Source organism: Schistocerca americana, chromosome 1 (assembly GCF_021461395.2).
Source record: "Schistocerca americana isolate TAMUIC-IGC-003095 chromosome 1, iqSchAmer2.1, whole genome shotgun sequence".
NCBI classification, from domain to species: Eukaryota; Metazoa; Arthropoda; class Insecta; order Orthoptera; family Acrididae; genus Schistocerca; species Schistocerca americana.
Genome location: NC_060119.1, coordinates 675,139,422 through 675,156,234, shown reverse-complemented (window position 1 = coordinate 675,156,234; position 16,813 = coordinate 675,139,422). Strand labels below are relative to the sequence as shown.

The 16,813-nt window shown below is 41.6% G+C and overlaps 1 protein-coding gene across 1 annotated transcript in view; it reads right to left on the bottom strand.

Moving 5' to 3' along the window:
* LOC124608695 (28S ribosomal protein S5, mitochondrial) overlaps positions 1-16,813 on the bottom strand; it is a 102,377-nt gene that overhangs the window by 59,307 nt on the left and 26,257 nt on the right. The window contains exons 5-6 of the mRNA XM_047140007.1: positions 11,109-11,143; positions 6,649-6,844 (exon numbers count right to left, since the gene is read on the bottom strand). Of these exons, the coding sequence (XP_046995963.1) occupies positions 6,649-6,844; positions 11,109-11,143 (231 nt within the window). The remainder of the gene's footprint in view (positions 1-6,648; positions 6,845-11,108; positions 11,144-16,813) is intronic.

The following is a 16,813-nucleotide window of genomic DNA, read 5'->3' as shown; positions in this document are numbered from 1 at the left end:
GGGATGCCAACTCAGCCTGCATCCGAACACAGCAGTTGCAGTCCCTACCCATGCTAAAAACTGTTGTGCAAAGAACGTCTGAACTAATCTACAGAGAGCACAAACAAATAGACACAAAATTTAAACGGTTATTAAAATACAAGATTGCCTAGTAAATGCAGTAATGCTGCTACTTGCGCACTGCTGACACACTGCTCGGCGGCGGAAGGAGACTACACGATTTTACACTATTCAGGTACTAAAACGTGATGCTACAACTCTCAAATACTATAATATGCCCAAAATTTATGAATTAAACAATACAAGTACCAAAAACACGCAAAGAAATTAAGAATTAAACTATGTAACAAATAAGTGAGCTAGGAATATACGACTTTCTGCTGGCAGCTGCTTATCCAACGGCGGCAGGGAGCACACTGGCTGTGATCAACCGACACTGGCCATTCAAAACAAAAACAGAAGACAGACGACTACGCGAATTTACACTATTCAGGTACTAAAACGCGATGCTACAACTCTCAAATACTATAATACGCCCGAAATTTATGAATTAAACAATGCAAGTACCAAAAACACGCAAAGAAATTAAGAATTAAACTATGTAACAAATAAATGAGCTAAGAGTATACGATTTTCTGCTGGCAGCTGCTTATCCAACGGCGGCAGGGAGCCACTTGTGACTGGCCTCCTGATAACAGGGTACCACTGCTGTGTTCACGAACGCCACATACGTGTGAAACAACTTTGGACATATGTGTGTTCCACCTGCACTACATACATTAGCTTGTTCACACTCAGCCGTGCGCGCAAAGTGCTCTCACAGTGGCACGGTTGCCCCCCTGGTGCAGTGTGCATACCCAATTTGCCAGCCACATCACACAGCTCTGCTACCCGCATTATGTGCCCTCACAGTTGCTCAGCGTTGCCCTCGTGGCTCACGGTGCCCGTAGGCAACCATGTGGTTGGTTGGTTTAAAGGATGGAGGGAAGGGACCAAACTGCGAGGTCATCGACCCCTTGCTCCTGGTAAAATAATTACACAAGGGAAAGAAGAAAAAGGAGACGTACAGCACAATAACAGGAGAATGGAAGAACTAGAAGAACAACAGGAGGACAACCAACACTACTGTGGACTAAACAGGAAAAGAAAACCACAGAGAGAAGCAAGAAGCAGGTAGAAGGAATAAAAACAAGAGAGCAGATGACTGTCGCTGGCTGACCACAAGAATGAAAAGGAAAAGCCAGCCACTCCGCGACACATTAAAACATCCAGCCTAAAAGCATTACAGTTCAGAACACAAAGGGAGATGCGCGAAAACTTATATAGAATGACAAAATCCACCGTCACGTACAAAACATAAAACTAAATTAGCCAATGACGCATTGTCAGCTAAAATTATTGGCAACAAGTCCAGTAACTGAAGAGTCCGTTACAGGGTAGCCAAAGAATGACAGCTCACCAAGATATGGGCCACTGTCAGCTCGGTGCCGCACCGACACTGAGGAGGGTCATCACGGCGCAGGAGGTAGCCATATGTCACCCAAGCATGGCCAATCCGCAGCTGACAGAGAACCACAAAGTCCCTGCAAGACACTCATGTGGAGGTCTTCCACATATTTGTAGTCTCCTTAATGGCACGCAGTTTGTTGTGCATACTGAGGTAATGCCATTCCGTCTTCCAAAGCCGCAAAACCTTGTGACGAAGTACTGAACACAGGTCAGTTGCAGAGAAGCCAATCTCATAAGCGGTTTCCACGTGGCCTGTTTGGAAAGCCTGTTGGCAAGTTCGTTGCCTGGGATTCCGATGTGACATGGGGTCCAGACAAACACCACTGAACAACTGGACCGTTCCAGGGCATAGATGGACTCCTGGATGGTCGCTACCAAAGGATGACGGGGGTAGCACTGATTGATAGCTTGTAGGCTGCTCAAGGAGTCAGTACACAGAAGAAACGACTCCCCAGTGCATGAATGGATGTGCTCAAGAGCACGAGATATAGCCACCATCTCGGCAGTGAAAAAACTGCAGCTTCAGGCAAGGAATGCTGTTCAATATGTCCTCCATGGACATACGCGAAGCCGACATAAGCAACATTCCAGCAACAAATAACAATTGTAGCCAACCATGGTTATGACAGGTATCCTGACACTGGGTTGGAAGCCATGAAACATAACCTAACAACTACAGACTGAACTAACAACTGTTGAGCCTTGACTGGAGAAATGGCATCTTACAGTAAATGTTGACAAGTGGGTGGTTCTTCTGTTCACAGAATCAACTCATAAACAAGAATACTGAAGACAAAACACGTTACATACACAACCAATACAATTCTCTGATACAGTCAAGCTGCCACAGTGCCTGGCTGGACCACAAACTGACATAGGGGAACCGCACATGTCAGTAACCAAGCATACACAAGAATTAAGTAACTCTACCAGATTCTTAACATGTAAAGTGCACTAATAGGAGGGTGTCAGTCCAAGAATATGATTTTCATTGGACTACAATCAACACAGACAGCTCCAACACATCTAAGCAGCCTGCAGGTCATAGAGAACAAGGTTGTGCATAAGTAATTTTCCACAAAACACTCACACTACGAACATGCACAATGAATTCCACCTGAACACCCTAGCTGAGGTATTCAAGAAACAAACATTCAAATAACCTCTTCACTCTCAATCAGGCAGCTATGGTCTTTTAATCATAGGTGGAAACATGACTGGCAAGCTTAAAACTAATCATGCATACACCACGATTTCAGCGAGCCCCTGTACATTGGCAAATCTGACTGGCTATGCCACCTACGCTTGTGCAGCCTAGCACTTGGCTGCAGCAGGAAAGTTGATAAAACATAAATCGCAGATAAAACCTACTCACCACTGACACTGAGGCACTGAATTGCTAATCAAATTGTGATGACTTTGTAATGTTACAGGACCAGAACCACTGGAATTGTCCAAGGAGACAATGGTTGTAGCAACGCATTGGTAACTATGAAGTTACTAAAATATCCTAGCACCCATGCACAAACTGTTGCTTTTCCCAAGCTCTAAAAACTGTTCAGACTGTTAAAGAGTTTTTTCCCTTTACAGCACGCCATGACACTTTTCCCCTCTGCCTTAAAATGCTACTCTTCAATAGATGTCCATCTCTCACTCCCTAGAGAGGCTCGTATTAATGAGTGTACACAACCAGATGTATGTATGAAATCACTGACCCACATCCTATGAGTCCTTGACAGCAACTAACTGTTTTGCAGAAGTAATATTTGAACTTTGGTCACAATAGCTAGCCACACACACAGCATTTAGTGAGAAAATATAGAACCAGTATATGAAGATGCGCTATCGAATGACGTAAAAGTGGTCCTTGGTGATGCAACTGTCACAATAGGAAGAGAGGTTTTTCTGAGACCCTACACTGGCCCCCATAGTCTACATGATTCCTCAAACAACTGAGTGAGACTAGTCAGTTCCACAATTCCAAAAAATCTAAGGATTATGACTATCTACCTTTCTCAGAAAAACATGTTAAGATAATCTGTAAATCACTTGGCCAAAACACTCAGAATCAAACAGACCATATTCTAGTGGATTGTAGACACAGAAGTATTATTGAGAATTTAAAATTTCAAAGAGGTGCAGTAATAGGATCAGACCACTATCTCCTATTGACAACATTTCGTGAAAGGACAGGATGCAATAACTGCAGGAGAAGAGAAGCAGACTGAAAAATAAATGCAGATCTACTGAAAGAGGACCACATAAATGGCAAATATGCAGTTAAAATTCGAAGCAGGTTTTTTGCCCTGGAAGGAGAGAGAGAAGATGTATACAAGTTATGGTCAAAGCTCAAGATCAGAGTTAAACACACTGCAAATGTGCTGCTGAAACCTTTGGAGATAAGGGAGAAGAGCTGAGGATGGTTTAATGATAGATGAAAAGATGCAATCAACAAGAGAAAAGTGGCTTGAGTATTGTGGTTGACAAGTGAACAAGATAAAAGAAAAAGGTTGGGTTAGGTGGAAGCAGCTGAAGAACCTAAAAATGTCTTCTGAACAGAAAAGTGAGAGTATATAACAGCAAGGCAATACTGGCAGAAGATGAATGAACAGTAGACAATATAAGAGACCTCTACAGGACAGTCATGTTTTTCAAAAAAGCATATAACACATGGATTGACACGATCAAAGATGACATATGATAACTGATGAAACAAAACCTAAGGAGCAATGGAAAATTATTTTGAAAATCTCCTGAATGGTACAAAGAAAACAGTGTGAAATACCCAAAGTGGAGAATGAACTGCCAAGCATGGAAGAGGTACAAATTCTCAAAGAACAGGCCCAAGAAGTAGTTGCTATACCTGCAGAGATGCTGAAAGAGGGATGATATACCCTACAAGAGAGGAAGTACCTCCTAATCTGTTTAATTTGGAGGAGAGAAAGGATACTGGCAAAATGGAAAAAGCCTGTCATCTGCCAAAACTTAAAGGAGATCTAATGAGATGTGACAACTATAGAGGAATTAACTTACCATGTACAACTTGTAAGATCATGAGCATGTTGTTGCTGAAGTGGCTAACACCATAAGCTGAGGAGACACTTGAATTTCAACAAGCAGAGTTCAGAAAGGGAAAATCAACCACAGATCACCTACATATAATAAGGCAAGTGTTATCGAAGACTTGTAAATTTCGCAGAGATGGTTACAGTCTTTCTCTGGACTTCCAAAAAGCACTTAGTGTGAACAGGCAAGCAATATGACAGAACTGCAATAAAACTTAAATAAATAAATAAAACACTAACGAGCATGTCTACAAGAGATAAGATGCATGGTGAAAGTGAATGGAAAGATGTCAGAGAAGTTCAAGTTGGGGAATGGAGTGCAACAGGGAGACTGCCTCTTCCTTCTTCTGTTTAATCTGGTTCTAGATACAACTCCGATAAACGAAAAGCCTAGAGACAGGAATTCAGCTGTGTAGAAGGATCAACACCCTGGACTGTACAGATGAAGCAGTCTTAATAGCACAGCATCAGCAAGATGTAGTTCGGAGGACAAGAGTGTTACCGGAAGATGTGATGAAAGCAGGCTTGATGAAGAATATGGATATGACCAAATACCTCATAGTGAGCAGAGAGAATACTGACAAACCTTTTTAATTGAGGTGGTAAACTTCTTGACAGGGTAAAAGAATTCAAATATCTTGGGGCAGTACTCAGTGAAAGGAATGGCAAGAATTCCAGCAAGAAACAGGTCAAAGTTACCACTCTGATAGCTGCTCAAGTCATGGCTTCTATAGATTTCTTCAATCTAGAGGACCGTAATACAACCTGTGATTCTATACAGAGCAGTGACCTGGACTCTGGTGGCGGAGAGAGAGAGAGAGAGAGAGAGAGAGAGAGAGAGAGAGAGAGAGAGAGAGAGAGAGAGAGGAGGAGGGGGGGGGGAGGTAGAAAAATGCTGACATTTGAGAATGCTGTTCTGAAAGAGATTTTTGAACCAGCGCAGCATGGAGACAAGAGAAAAAGGTAAAACCACAGACTGCAAGAGCTGTACAAATCACTGGACATTGCAGCTGTGATTAAAGATAGGAGACTGAAGTGGTCACATCATGTGTCAAGAATGCAATATCACGAGGTAAGTGGTGGAGGAAGATGTCAGATGCAACAGACCGTAGGGAAGAAAACCAGCTGAGATGGACTTACAAGATCTAAGAGAGTATGAGTACACGGGTACTAGCTGGAGAAGAAAAGATGGGTTGAAGAACTTGGTAGAGCACTTGCCCGCAAAATGCAATGGTCCCGTGTTCGAGTCTCGGTGCGGCACACAGTTTTAGTCTGCCAGGAAGTTTCATATCAGCGCACACTCCGCTGCAGAGTAAAAATCTCCTTCTGGAAAAACTAATTATGTTTACAATTCAATCTAAACTTAACCCTTACAACCACAATAGTTTTGCAGTAAGAAGACAAGACAAATAAAACTATTTAACTGTTTGATTTTAAAATTCACTATATTTTGTGGTAAAATTTGCAAGAACTTAAATCTTACATTTTGAAAATGCAGGAACAAGGGGTTTTTAATGCCCGAGTAAGATTTAACCAAAATCGCTGTAGCTTATGTGCCTTTTGTAGGCCAATTTAAGGCTGTTTCATTGCTTGATAGACGACAAGTGACCTATAAAAATTTGGTGGTGCTGATTTCACTTAGCACATGAAGTCGTGTACTGGTTAGCACACGGGATTCACATTTGGGAAAACGACAGTTCAAGCACGCATCAGCTTGTCTTTATATAGATTTTCCGTGAGTTCCCTACATCACTTCAGCCAGCCAGTGGTGTTTCCTTTGAAATGGCACAACCGATTTCCTTCCCCATCCTTCCCTAATCCAAGCTTCTGCTCCATCTCTAATGACCTCACTGTTGACGGTACGTTAAACACTAATCTCCTCCTCCTCCTCGTCTTCAGCTACATCCCTGTTATATGGCTGTTATATGTTGCCAGCAGCTAGTGTTTACACTCTGTACATATCACTAGCTAACGAAACAGGAAACTTACAGAGAAACAAAAACATACTGAAAACAGAATATATCTGCAAAAACACTCAAAATAATTTTAAGGAATTACTCAAAGGGTAACCAACCTGTTCTTCCTTCAAACAGATCAACATGCATGACCTGCTGACCAGCTCTATTCTTGGCCTTGCGCAAAGCAGCCCTTGGCTCCACAGCTTTAGCAAGAGCAAAACCCGCCAGTCCATTGCCATTACCAGTCACAACCATCACACTCATTCTTCGATAACGTCCAAAATTGCCTTTCATGTTTATTACAGTTTTCATCTGAAATAAAAAGAGCTTATAGAGCATTTCCTTGATGATGGTGATTCAACATTTGCATTAGCTATTATTGAAACATGGTTCTGAATTGTCATTTCATAAAATGCAAAAAATTCATAAGTTGCAAAAAAATGGCTCCTGATAAATGTAAGCTTACTACGAGAAGCCAATATGGAGGATTGCTCACCAACACTCTCTCAGGCAGTATGGCGCGAGAGTGTCAGTAACCAGCAGATTAGATCTGAATTTGTTATAAATCATATAGAGACAGAGTGACTGCTGATGACTGGAGACTTAAAGGCTCTGCTGGTAGGTGGGTGCTCATGTAAACACATTGCCTTTCCAGAGGGAAGTTATGCTGCAGTCTGGCATTGTTCCCAGGTCTTGTCAAACTCTTTGGATCCTACCATGGGTAGGGGCAGCCTTACAACCAAGTGCAAGTTCCTGAGACATCAGCATTCCAGCCTGAATGAAAAGTGTCAGCAGTAATGGACTGGGGGGACTGTGGCAATAGGTGCAGCCCATGGGTGATGCCCTGTTACTATTATGCCCATAGCTTGTTACATCAAGTTCCACTAAATCGATAACATGCACCTTGTCTAGCCAACTACTTCTACCATTTCTATTTGGGGACAGTAAAGTGCAGAATATTATGATCTTAAGATTGTTAGAGGAGCTGGAGAACAAATTAAATAACCTCCAATGCAACATAAGGTTAACCAGAAATGTAGGAGTCTAAACAGAATTATAATCAGGTCATGGGTTTAAAGAGCAGGGAGGAAATTCAGTTGCAGTCTCTGTAGCAAACAAGAAAATTAAAAAAATTACTACACACACTGAAGAAATCTCAAACAGAATAGTAAAACCTGTCTTTAAAAAAATAAAAAATACATTCCATGAGAAACGAGAAATAGTATTGGATATGAACTATGTGGCACTTAATGGGGATCCTACAATTGACATGTTTTGGTGTTCTGCCTTGATAGTCCTGTCAGCAATGTTAGCCGCTGCAAGTGGAAGACGTGCTTTGTTGTGTTCCACAGTTTTTGATGTTTTTAGTGGGATAAATTGATGCTACAGTGTTCATCTTTGGCATGGACCCATAGACGTTGTCACAAAGACACACAATTTGTGCAACTGACGCATTTTATTACACAAGACAACCAATTTTTTATTCCCCTTTCTGTACAAGTAGAACCCTTTCTGTCAGATAAATTCACTTTGATATTCTGATATTTTCTTATTGTTCTCCCACTGCCATTCATTGATTGTAACAAAATTGGTGTAACTCGTGACAAAATGTGTGTTCCCAAATAATTTTGAGTGCCATGTAAAATTCACACTACATCAACACTTGTGGAATTCAATTGTCTTTTTCAGTAGTGTCCTCGCTTAGACAATTGTTGTTCTTAATTACACTGTGTACAAACATGATTACAGCTATACTTTTGTTCACAGTAAATTAACGGCTGTAAACTATAACTGTGTATGGTATTTTATTAACTTTAGCAACAATATCTTATTTGGAATATCATTTTTTCCATAACTGCAGTAAGATCTTGAGTAGTTAGTGTAATACGTTCACCTCTTTCAACTCATTCGCTAGTTTGTTCATAGGAAGGATTCAAAATCTCACAATAGTGACGTAAACATAAATCATAAGAAATTCCCTACTGTGGCATAATACTGAGATTGTTGTCTGTGTTTGTCATAAATTCCACTATTTTTATGTGTTTGTATGTGAGTGTTATTGAATGTAACCTTTACAAAAGAAAAGTTTCAGACACAAACTTCAGATTAGCTTCAGGAAATTAGGAAATTTTGTCCCATATTCCACTCTCATTATAAAACAAAGCACCTTCTTGGACATTCTAGATTCAGTTCTAAATGTAACTTGCAATCCTTATCGGATAACAGATTCTGAAACTTTTTTTATATATAAAAAAAAAAAATAAAAAAAAAACAGATCAGCAAGGATGATTTCAAAAATGTTCTAGTTGTTTGCTGTTCAAAAATACATTGCACCAGTCACAAAAAGCTCCATTCTGAATGCCGTAAATAGGAGTCAGGGACCAGGGACAACTGAAGGTACCACACTGACCCAGCTTACACACCAGTTTAGGTGGTGTATCCAACTGACATTGAAACTGAGGCAATGTGTCACACTTAACTGTTAGGTAAGTCTGTCATGCCTAGTATCAGACGGCCACATGTGGAAAAGGGTCCGTTAATCATCATCATTTCGAACATATGATGAGAAATGGTATCACTTAGGGGACAGGCAACCATAGATAAGAAGGATCATCATCTTCACTCTGCATGTACACTTGAGTGGCTCATTAAAATGTTGAAGAGACTGTTCTGGCAGCCACTGCCAGAACAGGAGACAGTCGGCTGCACATTGTGACACACACTGGAATAAACATTGGCTGTTGTCTGGGCTTCAAGGTCATGATTAGATCATTCAAGCATCTGGCAAAGAAAGTTGAGAAAACTTGCTTTCTCAAGGAATTTAAATGAAGCTCCCATCCGCAGCATTGTCTCCAGAACCAACTGAGACCCACTTGTCATCAGTTGAGTCAAATGCTTCAACTAGAGACTTCAAAGGTTCTGCAAGAGGCTAGGCTGTGACTTTCTTGTTTTGCATCACAGTACTCATAACCGTAAACTTCCCCAAAAAGTGTCACAAGTGCACATAAGAAGCTGTTATTCGAGTAGCTGACATTCGTATGGGCAGCACAATAACGATTTTTGGTTAAGCAACTCTCCATCCAATCAGATAATTTAAGCTGGGTGAGACACCAAAGTATTAATGTAAGATCCAAAAAAATGCACCTGACAGATGTTCAGCTTCGAACTATCTGGCAAAAGTAGTTCCCACAGAAAGCATTTAGTATTGTTTCACAGGATGTCTTGTGATGCCTACTAATTGCAAAAATGTAATTATCTGAACTGACTGTTGAATAACTAGCCTTCGCTGATGCTGACAGTATGAGTGGGGAACTTCCATACCATTAAACTGAGGTTTTCCAAACGTTTTTGGTAGCATGTGGAGGCGAGTCCGGGTTCTCGAGTGTCGATAGAAGGGTCCAAGTATAATCTTAATAATCAATCTTGCCCAAACAATATCATCACTGGCTACGAACTCCAAGCCATAATCCACATCCAACAATATGAAGATCCACTGCATATTGAGGGAACAGCTACAGAAAATGGATGTATTCAATTCATTACTGTGGACTAGAGTGCCATATCCACCAAGATAGAAATTTAATCAGTGTGCAAGATGGTTTGAATAAGACTTACCATCAATAGCAGGCATAAACTTATAGCTGGGATCTTCTATCAATGACTGTTCTCCAGGTGTCACTGAAAGAAAACCTCAGCTTGCAACTGCTAATATGTATAAATATCAATATATGTAAAGGAATATGCTATACTCAAGAATGCTTCCTCTAAGATCAGTAGAAAATCTGGAAATTGTTGATTTCAACCCCATAAATGAGTAGACGCAGATATGGACCAAAGAACCTCAACCAGAAGTTCACAGTACATTACAGCTACCTCAGCTAGCTCTGAACTACCTTGCAAGATGTGTTCAACCCTAAATCTGATCAGGGCCAGCCACAAAAATTTCGTGATTCACATCACAACTAGAAAACAATATCTTCACCACGGGATGACACAGCTGTTTAAAGACAAATAATGAATAACATCACACAACACTAAAATCTGACTGCATAAGGGGGGACAACTATATGATTTTCTGATGATGACACCAGCTGCAGCTGATTATATCAAAAACTTAGATGTCCATCAGTCAATTTTGTGATATTTTCACCACTACTACCACTACTACCACCACCACCACCACCAATTGTGACTTATGATATTTTTTTATGTTTCACATTGTGTTTTGATGTCCCAATCCATTTTTGGAATGTAGTATTGTTAATTTACAAGACATTTTGTGGTGTATGCTATGTTGTAAATAAACATTAACATGTTGATATTCGCACCTCAACATATTCTTATTTAATAAGTAAAAGAATAGGTCCTTGAAGGTACTGCATTTTCCATAAAGAAAACTTTATGTTCTGAAAAGGGGTAATCTTACAGTCAAATTTACAAATCCATAGCAGAAGCACACAGAGTTACATCTTATGACACAACCCTAATACAACAAGTGATGTTTCAAATTTTTACAATTAAAATATGAAGAGAACAAAACGAAAACTTACAAGTAGGAAATCCTACTAAAACTTACCTCTAAGACTCTTGTGTCAAAGCCCTCAAAAGTATCTGCAAAGAAACACAAACAAAAATTAGTCCCCAATAAATAAAACTATGAAAGAGCACTACAAACTCAATACTGTGTTTGTTTATATATCTGTGTAAACGATTCATTTAGCATACTGCTCTATTTCTATCATTACATGGCCTGAGAAAGGGAAAAATGTGAAGTTCATTCTTGCTACGCATTCCACAGCCTGTTTATCATGAATATGATCCATGGAGCATGTAACTAACTTTTTTAACAAATCACAAATATTATAATGTTGAAGTATTTTCTGCTCTTATTCCTAATACAAAATCATAAAACAGAATAAAAAAAGAATATGACTCAAACCACATAGAAACTGATATAATTAATTTTCCAGTGTTCTGGATTTAAGAATGGAAGAAAGATGGAGGGCAACCTACAACTGTGTCAGTCAATCAGATGGATTGACTCACACACACACACACACACACACACACACACACACAGAGAGAGAGAGAGAGAGAGAGAGAGAGCGCACAATGAAGGTTTAATAAATTCATGTAATAACAGAAACAAAAAGCATCGAACAAGTGTCTGTTCCTCAAGGCCCTCAGTAAAGAAAATGGATCTATTAGCTACAAGATTCTTAGCCCCTAATAGATAGGTACAGCTACAAGTAACTTCTCAAAAGACATTTAAATATAGTTGATATACTGGACCTAATCAACTGAGTTGAGTCTAGCATACTTCAGGTGTATTTTAATGTTTTGAAAGTGAAAAATGACCAGATGTGCAAAAAATTAGTAAATATTGTGGATATTCCTGCATTAAAATTTTCACCTCAGCCAGGAACAATTAGTGCATTGTTGTCAATTATTGTTTCTCAACAGGAAAAAAATCAAAAGTGGTGAAGAGGTATGATCAAACTTGTTGGACTTGGACTAAAAAGCATTTTAAAATTTGCCAGCAAATTGCCTCATTTACTTCCAACCAAGAGGTGCAAATTCTTTGTGAAGAATGCCATGCTACTGGAAAAATGCGAGAAAATTATTGCTACTGCCATCATCTTCACATTTCTTCTTTTTTTTTGTGAGCACAGTTCCATTTGGAATCTGACATTTTGTTTCATGATACAAGCAAAGCATCAGCTCCCATCATCAGTAACAGCTTTGCCTAAAATGACTGTATCATGGTCTATCATGGACCAGTTAAAACTTTTCAGCACTTCTATTATACTCTCCTGCCAATCTGTGACGGATTGTGCCACCCACCTCTGTAGAAAACCAATGTCTCTTAAGCCTGAACTGGACTGGTATGACCACCAACCAGCTGTCCACAAGGATGAACGGTCACTGCCAAACTGTGGCCAAGAACAAAGTATACCACCTGGTGGCAAGACATACAGCTGAACGCAACATACTGTCCCTACACCCTCCCCACCCAACAGTTTCCCCCCCTGACCTATGACATCCTACCCATTCTTATCTCCCACCCTCTGGTTGCTGCCCTCTGCCAATGTATCTGCCCATCTTTCCCCACTTATCTCCTTTTTCATTCTGTTTTGCCTATCTCCCTGCTTTACAACCTCCTGCCTCCTGACACTGTACCTGTTGGCATTCTAGTCCTTCCCCACCTTGCCAGACAGTCTCCTCCCCCAGACAAACACCCCCCCCCCCCTGCCCCTGCCATACACTGCTATCCCTTCCCTGATGATGATGAGTTGGGTTGAGGGGGCACTCGACAGCATGCTCATCAGCGCCCTGACGTAGAGTCAACACAAAATCTCATGGGTGGGGACGAAGGCTGTCCCCACACGCAGAGCAGTTTATAGCGTGCTAAAGTCTGCAGCCCTTCCCCACCAGTTTAGGGATGAGGCCTGATAGTTCACAAAATTTCAACACTCTGTTAACACCGGTATCGGCGTCTGCGAGGACGGTGGGCAGATCTCCAGCAAGACCAAGGGCTGCCCTATTATCAGTATACAGGACACACGTAGCCACAATATGCTGAACTGAAAGCGGCACGCCACAAACTTCACAGAAAGGTGGATCCTCCCCACAGAGCAGGAAGCCATGAGTGAAAGGGATATGCCCAATGTGCAGTCGGCTAAGCAAAACCTCCTTCCAGCGGCAAGGCTGACACGAAGTCTGCGAAGCTTTTGTGGTTGGTTTGAGCAACCGCAATTTGTTGTCCGACACCTGCAACCATTCAGTCTCCCACTGACATATGATGCATCTGTCAGAAAATGATATAATGGCGTGCAATGGGATGGGACATTGATGGACGGCACCATTCCAATACGCTTCCCTGGCAGCTTTATCAGCCATGTTGTTACCATGTATCCCAATGTGGCCAGTTATGCAGCAAAATATCACATCCTTGCCACGGTGTTGGAGCCGCTGTAAGCAGTCATGGATGAGCTGAATCAGCGGGTCTACGGAATACATTTGGTGAAGCGCTTGCAGTGCACTAAGGGAGTCGGAACAGACCAGAAAACTCGCACGGTGATGTCTGTAAACCCTCTCCAGTGGCATTAAAATGCCATATAACTCCGCATCATAATTTGTAAATTGTTCTGGAAGACGCACTTTAAAAACCCTATCAGGGAAAACCACAGAACTACCAAGAGCATTCCCCTGCTGGGATCCATCTGTATAAATAACGATAAAACTATGGTACATACTTAAAATAGACGAAAACAAAGCTGTCAAAACCATATCTGGAGTACAATTTTTCGAGTGCTGCGTCAAGCTTAAAATCACTTTGGGTCTCTGAAGACACCAAGACGGCAGTGCGTTCCATCCCTGAGTGTGTATTTTCGTGTCCAAGAGATCCAGATCCTTGAGGCAGGCCGTAGAACACATACCAAATGGCTAGGTCACTTGGTGCCGATTCCTGAACACTCGGTCGAAGGTGGGGTGAATCACTGAACTAAATGCCAACGACTGCGGTGACGCTGAGATTTTCAGTGCCTGTTGAGCCAGAAGGATACGTCACTGAATCCAGAGTGGTGGTTCACCAGCCTCTGCACAGACACTGAACTGGGCTGGTCCGAAAGGCTCCAGTCGATATCCAAATGCCCGCATGGTGGACAGCATCTAACATCCGGAGGTAGGAAGGACGGGCCGATCCATAGACCATGCTGCCATAGTCTAAGCGTGATCGAACAAATGCTCTATAAAACTGTAGGAGGCAGGACCTGTCAGCTCCCCAAGTTTTTCCGCCAAGGCATTTCAAATGTTCAACAACCGGAAGCCCTTTGTTCATAGATCTTTCAGGTGTGGGAGCCATGTTAATTTTGAGGCAAATAATAAACCCAAAAAGTGCACTATGTCTTGAAAAAGTAAAATACGGTCCCCCATTGTAAGCTCTGGTTGGTTAAAACTCCAATGAGCATGATTAAAATTGACACAGTCTTCTCAGATGAGAACCGAAAACCAGTTGTCTGGGCCCAGGCTTCCAGCCTCCTAAAGGTCAGTTGTAGCTGCCTCGTTGTCGTCTTAAGATCAGAGGAGCAGTAGAAGATTGCAAAGTCATCCACACACAAAGAGCATTTGACAGGGCACCTGACTGCAGAGGAAATTCCATTGATAGTGATGGCAAACAATGTGACACTGAGGACACTGCCCTGGGGCACACCATTTTCCTGAACATAGCAATCAGACATGGCATTGCCAATGCGATAATGAAAACGTCTCTGCTCAAGAAAGGATTGGATCAAAAGTGGCAGGCATCCACGTAGTTCCCATTCATGAAGTTGGCGAAGGATGTTGTACCTCCAAGTAGTGTTGTATGCTTTTTCGTGGTCAAAAAACACACAAACTAAATGGTTTCCGTGTAAGAAGGACTCCTGTATTGCCATCTCCAGTAGAATTAAGTTGTCAAGAATGTAACGGTAGTGCCTGAATCCACACTGGGAGCGGCTCAGGTAACCTCGGGATTCAAGCAGCCAGACAAGGCGGCAGTTGACCATGTGTTCAAGAGACTTACCCATACAACTAGTAAGGGCGACACTCCAACAACTGTTAGGGGCGCTACAGTCCTTACCTGGTTTCCAGAATGGAATTAAGATTGCCACTTTCCAAGCCATGGGGTACTGTCCATCAAACCAAATCTGATCGAAACACGAGAGGAGCTGACCTTTCACTTCAGGGCACAGATGACGAAGCATGGTGTAATGGATCTCATCAGGTTCTGGAGCAGTGTGTCTGGCTGCAGATAAAGCTGATTCTAGTTCCCGCAATATCCCTTCCCTGTCCCCTCCAGATTACTGCTTCCATCTCATGTGATAGTTATATTCTGGCCTAAGCTGTGCGAGGTGGCGGTCATATGTGCATGAGGTGTGCTTGATTGTGTGAATGAATGGTGTGTGTTTCTCTTTTACTGATGAAGGCTGTGGCTGAAAACTTTATGAGTATTTTAATTGTGCCTGTCTGCAATTTAGCATTAATCTTTACGGGTAGTAGCAATCTATCTTTTCTTACATTGTTGTTATTTCAAAGGAAGTAACAGAAATAGCTCATGCAGAAAAAAAGAAAGAGAGAGAATTTAAACTTAACATCTAGGAATATAGAATTTTCATCATTTACTCACACTAGCAATGAAATTAATTGAATAAAGAAAAAGATGCAATAACACGAGTCAGCTACTTCCAAATGCAATTATGCAAACTTATGCCTTTTCATTGCTACAACATTTCTGTTGCAGCCTTACAAAAACTGTGTTGCCTATGATACACGGAACAGAACAGCATATGAAATATCTTACGCAGTACACATTGTGAAACATTCGGATGCAGTCTGGTTGTATATTGTTCATTTTTTCTGTTTGGTTGCATGTACAAAATGCAGAAATATTTTTCATCAAAAGGTGTCAAATTGTATCCAAAAACCAAAATTTGCAGCTTTACTGTCACAAACTCATCTACAACACTTATTTCCATAGCAGACAACCAGGGTATATACTACACATTTATTATCCAGAATGAGATTTTCACTCAGCAGTGAAGTGTGCGCTGATATGAAACTCCCTGGCAGATTAAAACTGTGTGCCGAACCGAGACTCGAACTCGGGACCTTTGCCTTTCACAGGCAAGTGCTCTACCATCTGAGCTCCCAAGCACGACTCACGACCCGCCCTCACAGCTTCAATTCTACATCTACCTGCATCTACATCCATACTCCACAATCCACCTGACGGTGTGTCGCGGAAGGTACCTTGAGTACCCCTATCGGTTCTCCCTTCTATTCCAGTCTCGTATTGTTCGTGGAAAGAAGGATTGTCGGTATGCTTCTGTGTGGGCTCTAATCTTTCTGATTTTATCCTCATGGTCTCTTCGTGAGATATACGTAGGAGGGAGCAATATACTGCTTGACTCTTCGGTGAAGGTATGTTCTCGAAACTTCAACAAAAGCCCGTACCGAGCTACTGAGCGTCTCTCCTGCAGAGTCTTCCACTGCAGTTTATCTATCATCTCTGTAACGCTTTCGTGATTACTAAATGATCCTGTAATGGAGCGCGCTGCTCTCCGTTAGATCTTCTCTATTACTTCTATCAACCCTATCTGGTACGGATCCCACACTGCTGAGCAGTATTCAAGCAATGGGCGAACAAGCGTACTGTAACCTACTTCCCTTGGTTTTCGGACTGCATTTCCTTAGGATTCTTCCAATGAATCTCAGTCTGGCATCTGCTTTACCGACGATCGA